The sequence below is a fragment of the Microtus oregoni genome, unplaced genomic scaffold (genome assembly GCF_018167655.1).
Source record: "Microtus oregoni isolate MIOR12 unplaced genomic scaffold, Mior012 000009F_ref0000495, whole genome shotgun sequence".
NCBI lineage: Eukaryota > Metazoa > Chordata > Mammalia > Rodentia > Cricetidae > Microtus > Microtus oregoni.
Window position 1 is genome coordinate 12,194,196 of NW_024543068.1, and position 21,375 is coordinate 12,215,570.

General features: G+C 46.1%; 2 protein-coding genes across 5 annotated transcripts; one reads left to right on the top strand and one right to left on the bottom strand.

Moving 5' to 3' along the window:
* Positions 1 to 694: 694 nt before the first annotated feature.
* Zc2hc1c (zinc finger C2HC-type containing 1C) lies at positions 695 to 11,011 on the bottom strand. 3 transcript variants are annotated; one of them, XM_041658820.1, is made up of 4 exons: positions 9,297 to 9,425; positions 7,996 to 8,476; positions 7,150 to 7,878; positions 695 to 2,326 (listed from the first exon to the last, which is right to left on the bottom strand). In XM_041658820.1, the coding sequence occupies exons 2-4, from the start codon at positions 8,455 to 8,457 to the stop codon at positions 2,063 to 2,065; spliced, it is 1,455 nt and encodes a 484-aa protein (XP_041514754.1). In that variant the 5' UTR covers positions 8,458 to 8,476; positions 9,297 to 9,425; the 3' UTR covers positions 695 to 2,062. The 3 variants fall into 3 exon arrangements, with proteins under 3 accessions (XP_041514754.1, XP_041514753.1, XP_041514752.1); XM_041658819.1 differs by lacking the exon at positions 9,297 to 9,425 and adding an exon at positions 10,776 to 11,011 and having other exon boundaries at positions 7,150 to 8,476; XM_041658818.1 differs by having other exon boundaries at positions 7,150 to 8,476.
* On the top strand, positions 9,644 to 20,995 carry Acyp1 (acylphosphatase 1). Of its 2 annotated transcripts, none has more exons than XM_041658821.1 (3): positions 9,644 to 9,814; positions 16,468 to 16,559; positions 20,599 to 20,995. In XM_041658821.1, the coding sequence occupies exons 1-3, from the start codon at positions 9,667 to 9,669 to the stop codon at positions 20,812 to 20,814; spliced, it is 456 nt and encodes a 151-aa protein (XP_041514755.1). In that variant the 5' UTR covers positions 9,644 to 9,666; the 3' UTR covers positions 20,815 to 20,995. The 2 variants fall into 2 exon arrangements, with proteins under 2 accessions (XP_041514755.1, XP_041514756.1); XM_041658822.1 differs by lacking the exon at positions 9,644 to 9,814 and adding an exon at positions 16,078 to 16,209.
* Positions 20,996 to 21,375: the final 380 nt, after the last annotated feature.

The following is a 21,375-nucleotide window of genomic DNA, read 5'->3' on the forward strand; positions in this document are numbered from 1 at the left end:
ATGACATGTGCTTAAAGTAACAACAACTTGACAAGCAGCATCTATGTGACCTCTACTGAGGAAGAGACTCGAGGTTGTAAAACAGCTCTGACCTCCCCAGAGCAAGCTGAATTCAAAAGACTGGCAAAAGCTGAGGTCAAAGGGAACACAAAGACAAGGGCTCTTGTTTTCTTTCTTTGGCAACTCAAGAATGAATAACTGCTGTGTCTATAGTAAGACCTACACACAGTTGTTTCCCCTTGAGGGCTCTAAACTGTGACCCTAATAACATTGTGGGATCCCAAATCCATATGTCTAAGAGGCCCAGCAGATGAAGGAAGAGAATCTGGCTTTACTTGCTATCATTCCCAACTGAAGGAGTGGCAGATTGTGAACCCCTTCCAGTGTGTCCTGTGTAGGTTACGGCCCCGTGTTTCTACAGCCTCCAGTGTGTCAAGACATGCTCCTATACCAGGTTTTTAAAAGATATATTTTTTGAATGCTTCATGACAAAGTATCTGGGGCCGGGCAAGGTGATGCACGCCTTTAATCCCTGCACTTGGGAGGCAGAAGCAGGCGGATCTCTGTGAGTCCTCCATGTAGCCTGGTCTATAAGAGCTAGTTCCAGGACAGCTAGGGCTACACAGAGAAACCTTGTCTCGAAAAAACAAAATCATATGAACAATAAAGCATCTGGGGGGGGGGGCGGGGCTGGAGAGATGGTTCTGAGGTTAAGAACCTTTAGTCCCAGCACTCAGGAGGCAGAGGTGGTGGATCTCTGTCAGTTCAAGGCCAGTCTGGTCTTTAGGGTGAGTTTCAGGATCACCAAGCTACACAAGAAACCTTGTGTCAAAACAAAGAAACAAAGAACCTGGGTTCCTAGCACATACGTGGTGGCTCACAACCATCTGTAACTCCAGATCCAGGGGATCCAGCACTTCTGACTTCTGCAGGTACCGGTGTGCAGTCAAAACACTCATAATTTTTAAAAATTGTGAACATCCATGGGGATACAACATTGTGACTTCTTTAGCCATGGCTGCTTATCTGTTCCCTTTAACCTGATGTAAGGAACTGTGTACTCCTCAATAAACTTGCCAGGGTTGGGGGCATGTCAGGCTAAATATCCAGCATTTGTAAGAGCTTCAGCGCCCATCTTTCTAAGCTCCCCAAACCCCCTAGTTGAAGGTCTAACTTGAAGTGAGCAGTGTTCTCACTGTTAAGAAGACCTGATCCCTTTCAGTGTTTAAAATAGAAGTCTGACTACGCTCCGATCACAGGGCCATGAAAATGAACATTGTCTATGCTTGCTTAGACTGGCTCTGCTGTCTCAAGGTACCCAGGCAGTATTGTTTGAAAGGGTCCTAGGGGCTTCTTTCTTTAACATATGAGATGCGTTTAAAAAGAACAAGTACAGAGAAGTAAAATTGTTTTCTATTCATCCTTACCCTGTAAAGTGCAAAAAGATGTTTCATTATACAGCACACCACGGGGAAGGTTAAGGATACACTGGTCCCCTAATGTTACATACTTTTGTTGGCTAGCAGCCAGAACCATGGGCCATGGAGGCCAAGGATAGATTTCCATCAATAATGCCTGACGGCACAAACTTCTATCTTTTATAAGAGTTACCATCTGTATGGCAATGACCCTCTGACCTCACTCCTCTTTATTATCCCTACTTTGAAAAGCAAGAAGGGCTAACAGAAACCCTGGACACGTGCCATGGTCAGAAAACACAACTGAATGCAGGCACTTCAGCACAAACCATGGTCGGGCTCAGGAGAAGAGCGCTTTAATGCGGCCTCACTACCCAGTGTCCTCTCTCTCACACACACCCGCCCCAGTCCTGCAGGCAAGAACATAAACACACAGCCAGGGTTATGATCCAGTGAGAAACTGAGCTTCCACCCGCCTCCTGCCAGGTAGCGAGCTCTCCTCCGGGGTGGTTTGGCTCAGCAGGTGGGGCCTGAGTTCTGCAAAGGTACCGCTTCTCCCTGCTTTCTGCCACTCACGCTCTGGTTTACTGCTGAAGGGAAGCTCAGCCTCCTCAACTAAGCAAGGCGGGTCTGCCATTGTCTGCTCAGCTGTCGTGCCTCCTCGGGGGTGGGGGGCGGTTCTTGATGGTCTTACACTTGGGTATGTGGCGTTCAGCCACCTTGGGAGCAAAGTGGCGACTGCAGTGGGGACACTGGACATAGTCTGGGTTTTCCGCAGGCAGGATGGGGGGCAAGTCTGAGGGATTCCCACCTCTGGCAATGACCTGCTGGACCTGCCGAGCATGACGGAGGGTGCGGATAAAAGACTCGTGCTTCTGTCTCCAGGTGCTCTTCCGGGGAGGCTCCGTCTGTAACAGGAAAGGGACAGTGAGCCTCCAGCTGCCTTGGATCTCTCCTCTCTCGGGCTCCCTGACAGCAATAAGGGTGTGAAAAGGTCCTCAACATCAAAGAACCACAAAGGAGGAAGAGTGATGACTGACCTGCCAGCACTGAGGCCCAGCCCAAGAGCCTCCAAGGAGTGGTCCTACCTGCAGGCCAGGCATCTTTCTGCCAGGTCCCCTGAGGGAGCTGGCTCAGGTAGAAAGTAGGAAGGTGTGGGGAAGAAAACAAGCTGAACTTAGAACTCCTCTCCTACCCTGTGTACCCATGTGCCCAGCACCCCTGCTATCCTCCCGGGAGAAGAGAGACTTGTTCTCTGGAAAAACTGAATTAGATAGGTTTTAAAGATTTATTTGCTTGTTTTTTTATTTTATTTGCATTGGTGTTTTGCCTGCATGAGAGCATTAGATCCCCTGGAACTGGAGTTATAGACAGTTGTGAGTTGTCATGTCGGTAATGGGACTTGAACCTGGGTCCTTTGGAAGAGCAATTGGTGTTCTTAACCACTGAGCCATCTTTCCAGCCCTTAAAGATTTTTTAAAATCTCTGATTTGTGTCTTTCTCTGTGTGTGTACCATATGTGTATAAATGCCCATGAATGAAGGTCTGGAGAGGGTGTTAGATTTCTTGGAGTTACAGGTGGTTGTGAGCCACCACCAGACGTGGGGGTTGGAAATTGAACTCAGGTCCTCTGGAAAAGCAGTAAGCATCGTTAACTGCTGAGACAGCTCTCCAACTCCTAGATAGGTTTCAGTGCAGAAAATCCAGCCAGGATAAGGAACAGGGTTCCTTTCAGCGCTGGTGGTGGGGAAGCCTAAGCAAGAGCACCCAGCAGCCACGGAACTGTCGAACTGCTTTAAGAGCAGCTCCCAGAGCACCAGTAACTAGCATCCTCTTGGGAGGACAGTAGTTCTACGGATCCACCCAGTAGCCAGAAATGAACCTTCCAACACTGGCTTTGGGGGTCACCATTACAGGGCTCACTGATAACTATGAAGTCCTTTAGTGAATAAATCCACTAAGCTTAAATGAACAGCAGGGTGTGCACACTTTTAATCCCAGCACTCAGGAGGCAGAGACAGGAGGATCTCTGTGAACTCAAAGTCACCAGGACCAAATGATGAGACGCTGTTCTCAAATGAAAATCAAAAACAAAACCACCAAATGAACAGGCAAGGATTGTGAGGTCCTTGATGAGTGTTTAACTAAAGAGAAAAGGTCCGCAAAGCACAAGAACAAAAACTCGGGAAACTGAAACACACACACAAACGCACACACACAGAAATATCTTCACAGGAAAATATGGTATCAATGAAGTATTAAAAGATATTGTGTCCAGAGTATAGAGATAGCTCAGCAGTTAACAGCACTGACTGTTCTTGCAGAGGACCCAGGTTTGATTCCCAGGTCCCACGTGAATACCATGCCTTCTTTGGCCTCCTTTGGCAATGCATACACATGGTGCAGCCATATGCACAAGCAAAACACCCATATATATAAAACAAAATAAATATTTTTAAAAGAAAGATTTTGTCCATAAAAGGAGTGTATTATGAAAGATGAACAACCAGAGAAATAAAATAACAATAACTATAAATTGAAAGCCTGATAGTCAAAACTCAAATAGAAGCATGACAAAATAATAAAGAAAAACACTCAGAATGGAAAAAAGAGAAGCAGATGGACAGTAGATATGATCGGAAAATCAGCTCGGGAAGTTTGACATGTGAGCAAACTTGTTCCAATAAGGACAGAAAGTACGAGAGGAAGCTATTAAATAATATAATTAGTACTTGTAGACTCAAAGATCACAAGTCTTGAAACTGAAATGACTTATCAAAGCTCTGAAGCAAACACTATAAAATCTTAAAATTTTAAAGAAAACCCTGTTGGCTTTGGAAAATGAAACAAAATAGGTTTCATAAAATGAAGCAGGAATCAAAAAATTAAGAGTTCTCAACAATAAACACTAGGTAATCAAAGCGACAAAGAAATACCGTCTTTAAAGTTCTGTAATAAAGTGAGGGATCATGAAATGTCTCTTTTCTATTTTTATAGCTTTTATTAAATTTGTTTTTTGACAAAAAAAACAGAGTTCTAATAAAGGGCCAGGCATGGAGGCAGAGGCAGGCTGATCTCTGAGCTTCAGGCCAGCTAGGGTTACAGAGTGAGGCAATGTCTCCAAAACGAAGTTCTGATATACCCAGTCAAATCATCAAATAGGAAGCGTTTATGTAGATATTTTCTTTAAGTCCATGAATAAGAATATACCATCTATGTGTATCTCTTGGTAAATTTCAGCAAAACAATGAACAGGGAAACAAGAAAAAGACAGGACCAACACAGGAGAAGCAGAGGGAAGTTCCAAAGCCAAAGAATGGCCAGATCAGATAGAGCAGGAGGAGTTTCCAGAATGGGGTGGGGGCACCTCAAACTGATTTGTCGTAAAAAGGTATCTGGACACTTAGAAAAAGACAGTAACAAATTCCTAGCATCCAGAAGGTTAGTTAGGGAAGGTTTTAAGTACAGACTAATTGTAATTGTAAGTACAGAGTGATTGAAGGAAAGTTAGTCAGTATTAACCCCAAGTTCACGTGGGCAGGAGCGGAATTTGCTCCAATATCAGTGAAGGAGATGGTATAATGGTCGTGTAAAGTCCCACTGTTTTAAATCAGAACCACGGCCAACTAGAGTGGAAAGGGGAAATAGTGGAGAAGGAAAGGGGGAGAGGGACTGAGACAGAGCTTCGTCTGTGAGGATGAGCAGCCATCAGAGGACACGGAGGGTTGGCAAATCAAGAAAATAAGTGTATTATTTAGAATCCTGGAAACGCATGCCAGAAGACATATTACACAACTGAGACTCAAGAAGGAACCTGAAAAGGACGAAGTAAGAGTGCGTCATAGATCATTTAATCACACGGTGTCTCAGATGTGTATACTTACCTATTTAAAATAAAGGTGGGTCCAGCAAGATGTCGCAGTGGGTGAGGGCGCCTGTCATCAAACCCCCAAAACCCATGTGGGGGAAAAAAGAGAACCAACTCCCACAGTCTGCAAAATGCTGACTTCTTGTTGGAAGCTGGATTTTAGGAACATTATCTCTAAACATGCGGGAGACATTCTTGTGGCGATCTCTCAAATTGTACTGAGCGAAAACACTATAATTATTAAGTTTTCTTCGAACATCCATCACACCAGTGGGTGTCTTTAAAGGCTCCAGTGAGAGGACATTTAAACTGGAAAGTCCTGAAAAGAGAGAACTGGGAACTGGATGCAGTGACCCACATCTCTAATCCCAGCACTTGGAAAACAGACAGGTGAGTTTGAGGCCAGCCTGGTCTACATAGTGAGTTCTAGGCCAGCCTGCAAGGAGGGGGAGGGAGAAGAGGGAGAGCCCATGCGGGCTCACATGCTTTGGGAAGACATGAAACCAAAATATGTTCTATTTTTTCCCCATACTGTTACATGGGGGCCTTTGAGATCACCTAACATGGGTTTTTGTTTTTGTTTTGTTTTGGTTTTTTGTTTTTTGTTTTTGTTTTTGTTTTTTTGAGACAAGGTTTCTCTGTAGCTTTGGAGTCTGTCCTGGAACTAGCTTTTGTAGACTAGGCTGGCCTCAAACTCACAGAGACCTGCCTGCCTCTACCTCCTGAGTGCTGGGATTAAAGGCGTGCGCCACCACCGCCAGGCTCTAATGTGGGTTTTTCCCAACCCTGTTCATCTTATTCTTTTAATATTTTTTTAAACTCATGACCCCACAGAAATCACAGACTGAATATGATTTTCTACAATAAACACTCTGGAGAAGCTTATTTTACAGACCAAATGGCATACTCTCAAAGACTGGCTATGGGGTAATGGTCTCCAGGTGGGTCTAAGTCAGCCCACGAAGTCCTAAGCCGTATCAGTCAGATGTCGTGAATCCCTCCCTAACGGTCCCCATTCGGGTTTTTCTAAAGTGAGGGATGTTTTGGAGAGCTAGCTAGAAAAGAAAAAGAAAAAGAGTCCTCAAACAAGTACTTTATCCCTGTGGTGTTAATACCCTAACTGGAGAGGAGGATCCAAACTTACATGTGTTTCTGGAATTTACTAAGAATACATCAAAACTGAGCTCACTTTTAAAGTAGGTACAACTGAGCATGGTGACAAATGAGAGAAAGCAAGGAATTCTCATAAGTCAGAAAAATGTCATGTTCGTTTTAACTCAAATTGCAAGTTTTTAAAATTTTGTTTTTATGAGTTTTTTTTCCCTGCAGCAAATATGAATTCATTTTTACAATAATCAAAAGGACATTATATTTTAAAATCTAGATTTTGGAGTCAATTCTAGCAAGATTTAAATCTAATAAGATCAAGAGCAGGGGCTATTGATCAGCAATAGACTGTTTATCTAGTATTACAGGTCCCTGAGGCTAACACTAAAAGATAAAAAATCTACTTAAACTGTCCAAGCTTTGTGTGTGTGTGTGTGTGTGTGTGTGTGTTGAGGGGGTAGGTCTGATGTGTATGTGTTTAGATGTCTGAGCCTTGTGTGTGTGTGTGTGTGTGTGTGTGTGTGCGTGTTTAGATGTCTGAGCCTTGAATTTTGAATGGATACAATGATAGACAATAAGATTCTTACAGAATTGTGAGGCTTGTAGAGAAAGCTCTGATCACAGAGACTAGCAAAGGGAAGTTGTGATTCTCCCCTCCACTCTCCACTGTCCCAGTTCCCAACGGGAACTAGCGAGGACGCAGCAGTCCATTACACGCACCCTCATACAGAGTCAAACCTAGGAGGCTCTTATTACCTTGGCGGCGGTGGCTGGCCCCTTCCAGTTCAAGTACTGCTCTAGCTCTGTGCCCTTAGCCCGGGCCCTGGAGGAGTCGAACACTTTCCTCTTGGATCCTTGCATCTTCCCACAGACGGTGGAGTGTCTCTGCAGCCTGAGAGAAAGAAACGAGCGTCCACAGTGGCTGCACTTGCTCAGCTCTGGCTCTTCTGTGGAGGAACCGGACCCCAAGGAGCCTGGTGATGCCAACGGGCTTGATGCCTGCAATGTGCTGCCCAGCTCTTCTGAAGGTTTCAGGAATTCGTCTGCGGGAGGCCCTGAGTCTCGGACTTTGTTGTTACTTGCCATCAACCTCTCCCTTTTGAGCCTCTGGATTTCATAATCAGAGAACTGGAGTGGGCTAGAGGTTTTCTGAGCCCATTCACAAGGTTGACCCTCTTCCCTATCTCTACTGAATTCCTCGGAACTGAACTCGGGAGATAAACTGGGTGTCTGTGTGGCGTTGCTGTTACGGTCCCTAACTCTCCCTGCAGATAGGGTCGTTCTTAGTAGCTCTCTGTCTTCATGCTCCTGGGCCCCTTTCTTTTCCTTCTGAATCCTTCGGAGACCCTCCTCTGTCTTCTTCAGCTTCTCTCTCAGGAGGCTCTCTTTTCTGCGGATTTCCATCTCTAGCGTCTCACCTGCCGCTTCTAGTCTTCGGATCTGTGTCCACTCGGTCCTATGGAGGTCCGCCATGACCTTCTCTGCCTGCACAGAGGCAAAAAGAGACGAATTCAACCAGCTTCTCAAACCAAAGTTGCTGTCTGAAAGCTCGCTCGAGTTAGGGAGTCTTGGATAGGCATTCTGGTCCCCATCGGTGCCTACCTCACCTGTACTATGAGACTTCCGGTGGGCCATGGGTTTCAGTGGGTATGCTCGATCTACTCCAACTCGTTTCTTCCTCAAGGGAATGAAGTCTTGGTCATTTGCTTTGGGATACCGGGGTTGAGGGTTTGACAAGGAAAATGAGCCCTTTCCTTGGCCCTGGGGATTGCTTGCTGAGCTCTGCTGGCTGATCCTGGCACTCTGGGGACACGAGTGCCTCCGGGCTTTTGTGCACATGTTCCCTTTGGGGTGAGTGGAGACACCCTCCTCCGGCTCAGGCTCTGTATTGTTCCAAAACTTCTGCTGGAAATTGTTCCTCAAGTGTCCCATCGAGGACCGCTGGGAAGAGTCACCTTGTTCATAAGGGTCCCGCTTTGCTGAGTGGAGCCCTGGCGCTTCTGTTTTATTATGTGGGAACATAACGCCCACAGGCAGATGTGGAGCCAACTGGAGACCAGCCATTCAGGGCCTGGACCAAAGCCTAGGGGAAGATTTAAAACAGATACGTGGGAAGAATTAGTCTGAGCTTCACTCCCCGCTGCTAGGCTGCTAGAGTAAACTGTTCGTACATTTGCCCTGCCCACATTCCCTTTAAACGTCGTGCGGAATCGGCCAGGACCTTACTTCAGTAAGCATTTATTTAGTGAGTGACGATTATGTGCCAGACATTGTTAATCCCCGAGGACCAAACCATGAACGGGATCCCCGAGGACCAAACCATGAACGGGACACAGGTGTTCTGCCGCTGGCTTTCCTCCACACCCGTGTCCGATCTGCCGTACACTATTGTGAAATGGGTGGAAAGAGCCTTAGATCAAAGGTCATCTGTGACCAAAACAAAACAAAACAAAAAACCAAAACAAAAACCAGGCAACCTGCTCTTACTAGCCCCGGTTCTTGTAAACTGCAGTCTGCTCCGAGTCCAGCCCCACATTTTTACAGGGTGAGAACAGTGACCTGGCGACGGGGCCTGGCACCGAGCTCTCTCCCTGGGCTTTCCCCCTGCTAGGAACTACAAAGAGCACCGGGCGCCCCGGCTTGAAGCAGGTGCTTGGCTGTCAAACCCTCATCCAAAGATGCTCTATGGCCCAAACCGCACCAGGCACCAGTGTATAGGAGCGCGGGGCGTGACTCCTCAGCGCTCCAGTCCACTTTAGATCCGGAACTTGAAAGTTATGCTCTGTCCCAGAGGGTCAAATGGTAACCCTCGCTGGGATTCGGCCTCTAGAGACAAACTCTCACTCTCCGGTCCCTTGGGAGGTGGTGGTAACGATTCCGTGTCTCTCCTCCTTTTCGCATACCTGAGGCGCTTGGGGGCCACTCCTGCTGAGGGAAAAATCCCCAAGATCCACTTTTTCCACACCTGACTAAACCCAACTGCCGTTCGCGCAGGCGCTCTTGTCCACCTCTGTTATTCCCGTTGCCTGGAGACCAGAGCGCCGCCTCTGGTTGCGACCTTCCAATCCCAGACAAGCGCAGGCGCAGTCCACAAGCGATCCGGCGCTACCCCGAAGATGGGTTTGGGGTGGAGGAAGGTGGGGTAAGAGTGCCGGCGGGTCACTTGACGCAGGGTGCAGCCAACTCTGCAGCTCAGATCAGCGCTGCCCTTGGGGCGAGGGGAGAAGAGGCTTTTCAGGGGCTACATCAAAGAACTTGCATTCCTTGAGAACGATGCTCCCAGACCTTAGGGAGAAGGGTGGAGCCCCTAGATGGGCTGCAGAGTCACCCTGCCACAAGATTCGGGGATTCGCCCGGCTAGCGGGAGTGGGACTGCTGATTGCCCTTCTGAGCGCACTTGGCTGCTACTCCCAGGCCCCAGGTAGGGCTGCAAAGCTCCAGGCTATATGCTCCTGGGCTGTTCTCCCCTTGCAATGCTTTGGCGCTTGCGATCAGATTTACTTTTATTTTGTTACGTGTTATCGTCCCAGGGTAGTTTCTAAGGCCAATCTAATTATGATACTATTATAATGTTTTACTCTTATGAGGTAAATCTGACCGTTTCTACTTTGGGCCCCGGAATGACTCAGCCAAATGTAATGATAATAAAGTTAAGTACCAGATCGCCAATAATGAGCGTAGCTTGATTTCAACAGTAAATGATCCCCTGTAACTTTTCGACATCAGAAGAGGGTTTATTTGTCTTCTTCGTGCTTCAGTTCATTTGGATAAGCTTTTTGGAACAGACAGCTCGGTTTTTTCCTGTAACTAAGCAGAAGATTCGTGCACGTGGGAAATAAAGTGGACAGCAGTCCCGTTAATCCTTCAAAATATCAGATGTCAGCTTTTCTGTGCTACATAGAAATTCCTTGGTGGGCTCTCTAGGGCAGATTGTCGGTCGTTGTTTTCATTCCCAGTTGTCCCTTTTGCCTCTCCACACTGCAGACTTTTCCCAGTGACTCGGGCCCAGGGAAATTTCAGCTTCTCCCTGCTTAAAGTCTTCTTCTATGGCTTTTCCCTATGCATCCATCCCTTTTAACTACTTTCAGGACCCTCCGTGTTAATCTCTGGTTTTAAAATATGCATGACTTCTTCGTGCAAAAAAGTTTCACTTCGCTGGACTCCCTTCCTACTTGTTTCTCTTCTTCTTCTGTTTTGTTTTGTTTGTGTTTGTTTTGAGACAGGCTCCCTGTCCAGCCCCCTGGCCCTCCTGCCTTTGTAATCAGCTTGCCTCAGATTCCCCCAGGCTGGGATATAGGCCTGCGCGCGCGCGCGCACACACACACACACTTTTCCTTATCCCTCCTCCTTGTCCAGGCCCCTGCAGTCTGACTTCTGCTCACCTGTTAACTGCACAGTTATTCATGTCTGTTGTTCTTTTTTAAAAATGCAGCAAGATCCCCGCAGCAGTAGGCAGCAGAAATGCTGTAGGTCCCAAATGGTGGCAGCAGGCCATGTGGTGGCAGGCAGCAGTCTCTGGGAGCAGCCAGTCCCAGGCAGAAAAGGCTGCCGGTCCCAGAGTGGTGGCCTGAACGGTGGCGGTGGGCCATGTGGAGGCAGACAGTAGGCCCTGGGAGCAGCCAGTCCCAGGCAGAGACGGCTGCTGGTCTCAGAGCAGTGGTGGTGGGCCATGTGGCAGCAGGCAGTAGGCCCCAGGCAGAGTAGGCTACTGGTCCCTGAGCAATGGCTAGTTCCAGGCAGGGAGACACATGGCAGGCAGGCAGAAGACAGAAACATGGAGAGACACGACATGCAGGGTGAGGTTGAATGCTTATTCAGGGGGTTATGGAGGAGGAGGGGTGAAGGGGGAAAGAGGGAGAGAGAGAGAGAAGAAGAAGGAGGAGGAGGAAGAGGAGGAGGAGAAAGAGAGAGAAGGGGGAAGCAGAGAAGTGGGGAGAGAGGCAGAAACGAAGCTGCTTCTCTGAGAGGAAGTTGGAAAAGAGAACGAGCTCAGGCAGGAAGCTGAAGATCAGCCTGCCTCAGCGGATGGGGAGGGGAATGGGTGTGGCTTGTCTCTTAAAGGGACCAAAACCATAACAGAGTCCTTCCCACGAGTAAAGGCAAGAAGGCAAGCTTCTATTTCTGCAGCCTATTCGCTGGACGGTGTTGATCATTCATTGCCTTAAAACTCAATTCCCGCTCCAAAGCCACAGAGAAACCCTGTCTCGAAAAAGCAAAAAAAAAAAAAAAAAAAAAAAAAAAACCTCAATTCCCTATAGTGAGATTTCATTTATGTCTTCTAAATAAAGCCGCCTGAAGACCAGAAGGTAAAACTAAACCATTAGAAGACAGGCTGTGGTGGCCCACACCTTTAATCCCAGGATTTGGAAGACAGAAGCAGATGGATCCCCGTGAGTTCAAGGCCGACCTGGACTACACAAGACCGATTCAGAAATAGATTCTGATAGTGGTGGCTCACACCTTTAACCCTGGCACTAGAGAGGAACATAAACCAGGATGAGACAGGAACTCTTTCTCTTTAGTCTGAGGATTTCTTAGAGATAAAAGCTCTCTCCTGGCTGGCTGCTTTGCTTTTCTGATCTTCAGGTTGAACCCCACTCTCTGTCTCTGTTTTATTGTTCATGCTATCCTCACTACTCCTGTGTCCTCTTGCTCTCTTTTTTCTCAGCCTTGCTCCATCTACTTCTATTAAGGTTTCAGGCATTTATACTTTTCCCCTTATTGGCCTCCTAAGTTTGGATGTTCTTCCTTGTATATGCAGTTAGAGGCATTCTCTTCCTTATCTCTACCCAGATGCTGAAATCTGGAATTTTGTCTATGTTTATTTTAACATATTCCTTGGGGAGCTGGGGAGATGGTTCGGTGGTTAAGAGCACTGGCGGCTCTTCCAAAGGACCTGGATTCAATTCCCAGCACCTACATAGTAGTTCACAACTGTCTGTGGATCCAACACCCTCATACAGTCATATACGCAGAAAAAAACACCAATGCAAATGAAATAAAAATAAATGTTTTTGTAAAAACATCCCCTGCTTAGCGATAGTCTTCTCAGTTATAAATTTCTAACTACTCACCTGTCACCTTCTCATGACAGCTTCCCAGGAGCCCCAATCTGTGGGACCGAACACTGGTGATCTCCATATTCTCTGTCTGCTGTTTCTCTATTTCATGTCCTCTCCCCCTCAAAGCATACATCATCTTCCTAGCTCTTTCTAGCCATCTCTTCCAATTGACCTACAAATTCTACTGCATTTACAGCTGCAGTTTTTTCTCATAATAAGCTGTATCCTCTCATGCTCTGCCTGTGTTTCTTGTGGGATGGATGGCTTTACCCTCTTCACCATCAGCACCTGCGTCCCAAATCTGTCCTTGTTGTTTTCTAAATGAGGATTCTAAAACCTTCTTTCCTAGCTTTCTTGAGATATTAACAGGGCTTGGGCTTACAATCAGTTGTAGAAGGTATACTTAGAATGCACAGGACCTAGATTCCATTCCCAAGCAACAAAAGAGTGGGGAAGGGAAGGAGGAAGGAGGGAGAGATTACAAATTAAAAAGTTTATATAGTACTTTGGAATCATGTACACTAAAAATTGATACTAAGATTAGCACAGCTACTGCTCAAGAATGAAACACAAACCGGGCGGTGGTGGTGCACGCCTTTAATCCCAGCACTTGGGAGGCAGAGGCAGGCGGCTCTCTGTGAGTCTGAGGTCAGCCTGGTCTACAAAATGAATTCTAGGGGCTGGAGAGATGGCTCAGTGGTTAAGAGCATTGCCTGATCTTCCAAAGGTCCTGAGTTCAATTCCCAGCAACCACATGGTCGCTCACAACCATCTGTAATGAGGTCTGGTGCCCTCTTCTGGCCTGCAGGCATACACACAGACAGAATATTGTATACATAATAAATAAATAAATAAATAAATAAATAAATAATGAATTCTAGGACAGCCAGGACTGTTTACACAGAAACTCTGTCTCAAACAGAAAAGAAGCAGCACAAATTCACAAAGTAGGTCTTTTAAAACTTGTACACATTGTGGTTGTGGAGATCGCTTAGTCAAGACCTGACTCAGTTGCCAGGACCCACATTTTAAAAAGCCAGAATTGGTGGCACAGATTTGTAATCCTGCTTCTGAGAACGCAAAGACAGGTGACTCCTGGGCTCCCTGCCAGTCAGTCTAGCCTCCTCAGCAAGTTCTAGGGCAGCGAGAGATGCTGCAGTAAGAAAAAAAGGAGTTGTACCTGGAAAACGACACTTCAGGTTGTCCTTAGGCCTCCACATGCGTGTCCACATACACACATAAACAACAGGAAGATATACAAATCATATATACATACTTATATATATAATAATGTAAAATGTGGGCTGGGCAGTGGTGGTGCACGCCTTTAATCCCAGCACTCGGGAGGCAGAGGCAGGAGGAACTCTGTGAGTTCGAGACCAGCCTGGTCTACAAGAGCTAGTTCCAGGACTGGAACCAAAAGCTACAGAGAAGCCCTGACTCGAAAATCCAAAAAGAAAAAAAAAATAATATAAAATGTGAGGTTTTGATACAAGTATACATTGTAAAATGATTAAATTTAACTAACTAATAAATCATTCTGCCTTTTGATCTATAGTTTCTCTTCCATAATTATTCTGTTTTTTCTTTATTTGTTTTTTTTTTTTTTTGAGACACGGTTTATCAGTGTAGCTTTGGCTGTCCTGGAACTCACCTTGTAGAACAGGCTGGCCTCGAACCATTTTCTATCTTCCACTTTAGATGTAGAATATCCCTGTAGTCCTGTCTCCCTTTAATAACCTGAGGCAACCTGAGGCAATCTCAGGAGCTCTCAACCATGGCTGTGCAGTGGGAAGCAATGGGAATAAAATGTGGGCATATATATTCAGAAGGTTCCCCAGAGGTCCTGACGTGCACATGGCGGAGAGTGCTCCCGGCTTCATCACAACCACTTTTACCTTCTTGCTGATGGGCACAACTTTACCCACAAGCTGGGGAGTGGTAGGAGGCCGTATTTTGGGAGTGGACTTTGGACTGGCTGCCTGAAACTAAATCCTGGCGACATCACTTTCTGGTTGTGACTCTGTAACTATGGAAAAATGCGGTCTTCTCCACAAGCCCTTTCTCAGTCTTTCCAGTCAGAATTAATCTCTGCTTCTTCACAACGCTTTCTGTCTTGTTATAATGCAGGGCTGGTTCGTGAGGAACTCCCAAGAATGTGTATGAAATGCATTACCACATTGCACATTATCTTGTCATTCTGTGCTCACATTTGTCTACGATAAAGAACTCTTTGAGGGCAGAGATGATGTATCATTCATCTTTGTACACCATATGGTGTTCTGTCCATATGATGCTTAATGGGTTTGGAATCTATAGGGAAACTTATTTTAAATGAGTTTTAGAGAAATGACATCAGTCGGATACACTGTTTAGTGTTGTTTTCGAATATTGCCAAGGACACCGTCCAGTCCAGCCCCTTCACCTCCCAGCAGGAAGGCTTCAGGACTCTGTAATGGAGAGCTACTGCCATGGTGGATCTCCACAGCTACCCCAGCAAACTGTCTCCTCTTGCCCGGTCGGCCAACCCGACATATTAACAAATGGGACCCGGTGTTGGGAAATGATCTAATATATACAAGCAACACAAAAGGAGCAATAAACATCACACACAATTTGTTTCATACACATTTTTAATCCTAAGGGTAGCTGAATTCCAATGTATATGCGACAGTTCTCATTTTAGCAGTCCCCACCTAAAAACCCCTTCGTAATTTTCTTTTTCTAAAAGTAAATGCATGAGCCGGGCGATGGTGGCGCACGCCTTTAATCCCAGCACTCGGGAGGCAGAGGCAGGCGGATCTCTGTGAGTTCGAGACCAGCCTGGTCTAAAAGAGCTAGTTCCAGGACAGGCTCCAAAACCACAGAGAAACCCTGTCTCGAAAAAGGAAAGAAAAAAAAAAAGAAAGAAAGAAAGAAAAAGTAAATGCATGCAATTTGGTTATTTTGCTGGATTTTTAGATTCAGTTGAGATTCTGGAGCCATGAATCACTTGCATGTGCTTTATTATTTGTTTATTGTTTTATTTATGCATAATCTTAGTAAGGTAGACTCTGGGTGGCAGCTTCCAAGAACCTAGATAGAATAACTTCATCGTGATATCTTGTGCATTTACTGTCCCTTCCTACCAAGTCCAAATTATGCATGACCCAAAATTGGAAGAGAATTGGAAGGAAGAAAAAAAAACAGGCCAGAAAATGGGTATAAACCTTATTCTATTGATTTACTTATGATGCTTAATGTTTGTTGTCTGTCTCCCATCTCAAGAATGGCTAAGCTACTCGAGCGCAGAAGATTGTGCTATTACAGTCAACGGATATATGCCAACAGCCCTTGGCACGTAGTAGGCAGTCATGTTACTGTTTAGTTTATGAGTGGACATATTCTAAGTGTTTCGTCTAAGCCTTTCCATACCCACGTGGAAATGAGACAAAAGGTACGTTTAGAGATAGAAAAGGGAGCAGACAGGCTGGTCAGTGAGCAGAAAGCTTGACTGTTTACATGATCAATCCAAATCCAGGTTTACCGGTCCTGAGGCCCCGCCCTCGGGCGGGCTCTTGGCCGATTACCTACCTATGATTGGTTGGACCTTGGTGATGGGCGTGCAGGCCGCGTTGGAGGAGCCACACTCTAAACTTCCGGGAGCGGCGGTTATCTTAGCGCGGGCGGTTGATCTGGAGGTCTCTGGAGCGTTTCGGGCGCCTGGTGGGGAAGCCCGGGAAACCTGAGTGTCCGCCGCTCGGATCATCCAAGTGTCAGTGGAGGGGATTGCGGGCCGCATGGGGAGAGGACGGATGGCGGCAGCGGGGCTGCGTGGGTAGTGGGGTGAACAGGTGGAGGCCCTCGACCCCCTGGGCCTTGCGTTAACACCAACCCACCCACTTACTCCAGCAGTTCTGGGACCCTGAGATTCCGGAGAGGTCCCAGGGGTGATGGAGTATGGGTGCAGCATCTTCTTAGAATGGGGTCCTGGCACAGTGCCTCACCTTGCTGCTTTCCTGGTTTCTGACAGGTCTGAGCATGGCAGAAGGGAACACCTTGGTCTCAGTGGATTATGAAATTTTTGGGAAGGTTCAAAGGGTGTTTTTCCGCAAGTACACTCAGGTATGTGTCCTATAGCCTTGAAGAGGTGTCGGGGCGCAATCCTAGGTAATGGAATGAGGCCTTGTTCTGACAAATGGGAATTCGGAGAGGCTGGCTCTTTGGTAGCTTCAAGGGGACAGTTGCAGCTGGAGATGAGCGATGGATTGAGACTGTTTTGCAGTCTGTAAAACACGATGCAAATGAAAGCGGCTCCCGACTGGTTTCTTTCAAGCAGTGGTAAGGCAGCATCTAGACTCTTCTGAAGGAGAATACCCCTAAGCATCCTGTTGTACTGTCAACCAAGCCAAGTACTTTTATAGGAAAGCTACTGTCAAAGTGGAGATGGCATTAGGTGAACTGATCACACTGATGTAAGTTATGTAATCACCATCATACCCACCACAAGTTTACTCCTCCAGCTTCCTCTCAAGACCTCAGTTTCTTTTTCGTTTTGTCCTTGAACAAGAACAAGAGCATCCACCCTTTCTAATGTCAGTTTTCCTTATTAAAATACCTTAACAGGTTAGGCGTGGTGGCGCACACCTTTAATCCCAGCACTCAGAGGCAGAGGCAGGTGGATCTCTGTGAGTTTGAGGCCAGCCTGATCTACATAGCAAGTTCAGTTCAGTACATCAAGGACTACATAGAGAACCCTTCTCTCAAAATACAAAAACAAACACAAAACTCTATTCATTCCAATATAGGTGTTAACATCAAAGGTGAGTCTGGTATTCCCCTTATAGTAATGGGGAGTATTTGAGGGAATGAACAAACGTGGCAGCCTCTTCCTCTGTTTCCCTAGCACTAATCTCACCAGTGCACAAGGGCAATCTCAATTTCCCTTCTGCCTTCAGCAGAGGGCGATCAGGCTGTTGACTGCCCAAATCATGTGCAACCCTGCCGAGTAAGATGCAGATCTGGCCAGGCGGTGGTGGCACAGGTCTTTAATCCCAGCACTCGGGAGGCAGAGGCAGGCGGATCTCTGTGAGTTCGAGGCCAGTCTTGTCTACAAGAGCTAGTTCCAGGACAGGCTCCAAAGCTACGGAGAAACCCTGTCTCGAAGAAGAAAAAAAAAGGTATTTGTCCTCAGCACTTTGCTCCAAATGTCATGTTGCTGGGACTGTGATGCTGAAAACTCCGACCTGAGCCTCTGAAGAGGGAGTCAGTGGTCAGTACCTCCTACTCCACTCACTGACAAACCCGTCTTTCTGTTTTGTGTTCGTTTGTGAAGCACCTGTCAAATGCTGAAAGTCAGAGCGAGGTTTGAGTTAACGTTACCACTGCTTATGCAGGGCAGGTTCCTGTGATTTCGTAAATGGTGGTGATCTACGTTGTTGAGGAAAAGGGAACACATATTACAGGGCATCTTTCTCTACCTGCCCCACCTCCACCCCAAGTTTGGAGACAGTTTAGAATACAGAAAAGCAAATACTGATAATGAAATGCTGTTTGGGGACTCTTCTTTTCCTTTCCTTTTCTTTTCTTTTCCAAGACAGAGTTTCTCTGTATAGCTCTAGCGGCCGTCCTGGAATTGGCTGTGTAGACCAGGCTGGCCCCAAACTCAAGAGATCCTCCTGCCTCTGTCTTCAGAATGCTGGGATTAAAGTCGTGTTCCACCACTGCCTCGCTTTTAGAATTTTTTCTATCTGTAGATTTGTAAGCATTTGTTTTCTTTTTCTTAATTATTATTATTATTATTATTATTATTATTATTATTGATTTTTGATTTTTTGTGATAGGGTTTCTCTGTGTAATAACCATTGCTGTCCTGGAACTCACTTTGTAGACCAGGCAGCCTTGAACTCACAGAGATCCATCTGCCTTTGCCTCCTGAGTGCTGGGATTAAAGGCGTGCACCACCATTACCCAGAAACTTTATTTTTTTTAATTAAATAATTTTTAAATTTTTTGTGTATTGGTGTTTTACCTGCATGAATGTCTGTGTGAGAATGTCGGATCCCCTGCAACTTGAGTTATGGACAGTTGTGAGCTGTCTTGTGGGTGCTGGGAATTGTACCCAGGTCTTCTTGAGGACCAGCCAGTGCTCTTAACCATTGAGCCACCTCTCCAGCTCCCTCATGTTCAGCTTTAAAGACTTTGTGATTACTTATTAGACAGAAAAAAAAATTTGGATAAGGAGCAGCAGGATTGGAAAGGGAATTGGCATGAGATTCCTTTTAGACATGAGCTTTACTGGGAGAACCTTGTGACGGTGGGGGTCTGTGGCCATGCCTCGAGGTAGGAGAGCAGTATGAGAGACAGACAGTACATCAGATCAGGCAACATGTCAGGGCTTCCAGGCTTTCTGGTAAGGTGACTCAGTGGGTAAAGGCACTTGCCCCCAAGCCCGGTGGACTGAGTTCAACAGTCCCCAGGACCCACGAGGTGGAGGAGGGGCAGGCCTCTGCAGGCAGTCCTCTGACCTCCACACTGTGCTACGGTATGCACGCCTCACCCTAATAAATAAGTAAACGTAAATTAAAAGTACGTTTTTGTAATGGAGAGGAGTATTGTTAAGAAGGGTAACCTAGGAGCCTGGTAAGATGGCTCAGCAACCTTCACTGTTCTTCCAAAGGACTCAAGTTCTGTTGCCAGAGCACACATAGGGTGGTTCATAACCACCTCTAATTCTAGCTCCAGGAGCCTGGCACCACCCTCCTCTAGACTCCATGGGAACCAGCACTCAACACGTTCACATACTGCACCCTCTCTGTATATGCATAATTAAAAATATTTAAAAAACAGAGATAGCCACCACAGATGGAACCTTCAATAAAACCCCCCAAACAAAAGAAAATATCTGACTCTTCTGTCTTTTCAGTATTAGAATTTGTCAGTTATTTTAGGATTTAGTATAGGACAGTCTACAGGAGTAAGAACATGGAGGAACGAGAAACCAGATAGGACCATATATTAGAGGCTGTGAGCTCTGAAGCTATAACACAGCATGGCTTTTTAAATTCTTGGTCCAGAGAGAGCTGTAGCAGGGACATGGCCTGGTTTCTCCAGGCTGCCTGTTTGGTCTCTTAGAGCAGCCAGTGTCGTCAGTGGCCAGGCCCATGACTTAACAAGTCAGATGGAAGCATGATAGCCACAGGGCCTCGTGAACCCCTTAGTGTCAGAGCCCAATCTCGGCTGCTTTCCTTCTCTACCAAATATGACATAAAGTGGGCTTTTGGTGCAATGTAAACATGTTGGGTTAGAGAGACCTCTGCAGTAAAAACAACGGTTGTGTTGCCCAGGAAATTGTGAAATACTGTGTAATGATCTTTAAAGATACAAAGGATCGCTTCATCTGGATTCATTTACGTGTGGTCCTGGCTAAAGGCAAAGGGAAGGATCAAGTAACTTCAAGCTTTTTCTGTTTAATGCACCCAGGAGATTGCTGATTAAGAGACAAGAAAATGAGGGTTGGGGTATATCTTAGAGCTGTTATACTTGCCTAGGTAGCATGTACAAGGCCCTAGGTAAAGCCCCTGTACGGAAAAACAAAACAAAACACCCCCCCCCACACACACACAAAACCCACTCAGGGTCTCTCCCACTTCAGTTTACTTGGCTGGGCAGGATAGTGCACACTTCTAATCCCAGCATTCAGAGGGCAGAGGCAGGAGGATGGCTGGAAGATTGAGGCCAGCTGGGACTACCTGATAAGTTCCATCTAGGTCAGCCAATGTTACATAGTGAAACTGTCTCAAGAAAAGAAAAGAAATGAAGGAGCTGCAAGGCCAGGAGCCCAGAAGAGTCAGCCTTAGGAAAGCATTTTAAAGGCATCTTTCGGGGCTTACTCTTTAATCCTAACCGTGCTCATTACTGCATAATGGAAGTTGTCAGGAATTCAGCGCTGAGTTTTGGAGAATGAAAAAGGAAGTGGAATCGAGTAGCTACTCTTGATGTTAAAGTCACAGGATTCTCCTTGGTGTCTGCTTTGATTTTTCTGGACATTGTCAAATTAGTCTCAGTGGTTTGACTCCAGGCCAAGATTCTGGCCACAGAGTGCAGCCTCACTTTGTTCTCTGCAACCTCACTAGATCGCTCTTTCTCTTCTCTCCCCGCTTAGGCTGAGGGCAAAAAGCTAGGTTTGGTAGGCTGGGTCCAGAACACCGATCGGGGCACCGTGCAAGGACAGTTGCAAGGCCCCATCTCCAAAGTGCGGAGCATGCAGGAATGGCTGGAGAAGAGAGGAAGTCCCAAATCCCACATCGACAGAGCGAACTTCAACAATGAGAAAGTCATCTCAAAGCTGGATTATTCAGATTTTCAAATTGTAAAATAATGACCTGAATTTAATATTTTCAAAATTATCTCCCTCCTTTTTTTTTTACTGATAAAGCACTATTCTGTGCTCAGTATTAGATTTTGTAAGTTATTTTAGCTGTGCATTTGAAAGTTACCATGTATTACATGTATGATGGAATGCAATTGTGTACAATTCTAACCAATAAAAACACACTAGAACCTTATGCTTATTGTGCTTAAATCTTTAGTGAACTTTTGGGCAACATGATGTATTCAATCAGTGTTATGAGAGGAAGACTTGTCGTAGTTTAAAGAGGTCTGAAGGGGAAGAAATGACTGTGAGAGTCAATTCACAGACTGTGAGAGTCTGTGAATTGTTACTCAGTTTCTTCAGATTAAATGTGTGGAAAGAACAAAGCCACCAGGTCTGGCTGGAAGTGTTCAGATGATGTGCTGGACTTTTGGCTTTCAGGTTCTTGGAACATCCGCTTTCATTGCTTTTCCATGGGTTAGAAAATTGCATAAAGTAGTTATGGGCTGGACTCTGTTCCCTCCCCTCATTTGTATGTTCAGACCCTAACCCAAGTACCAATCCTGC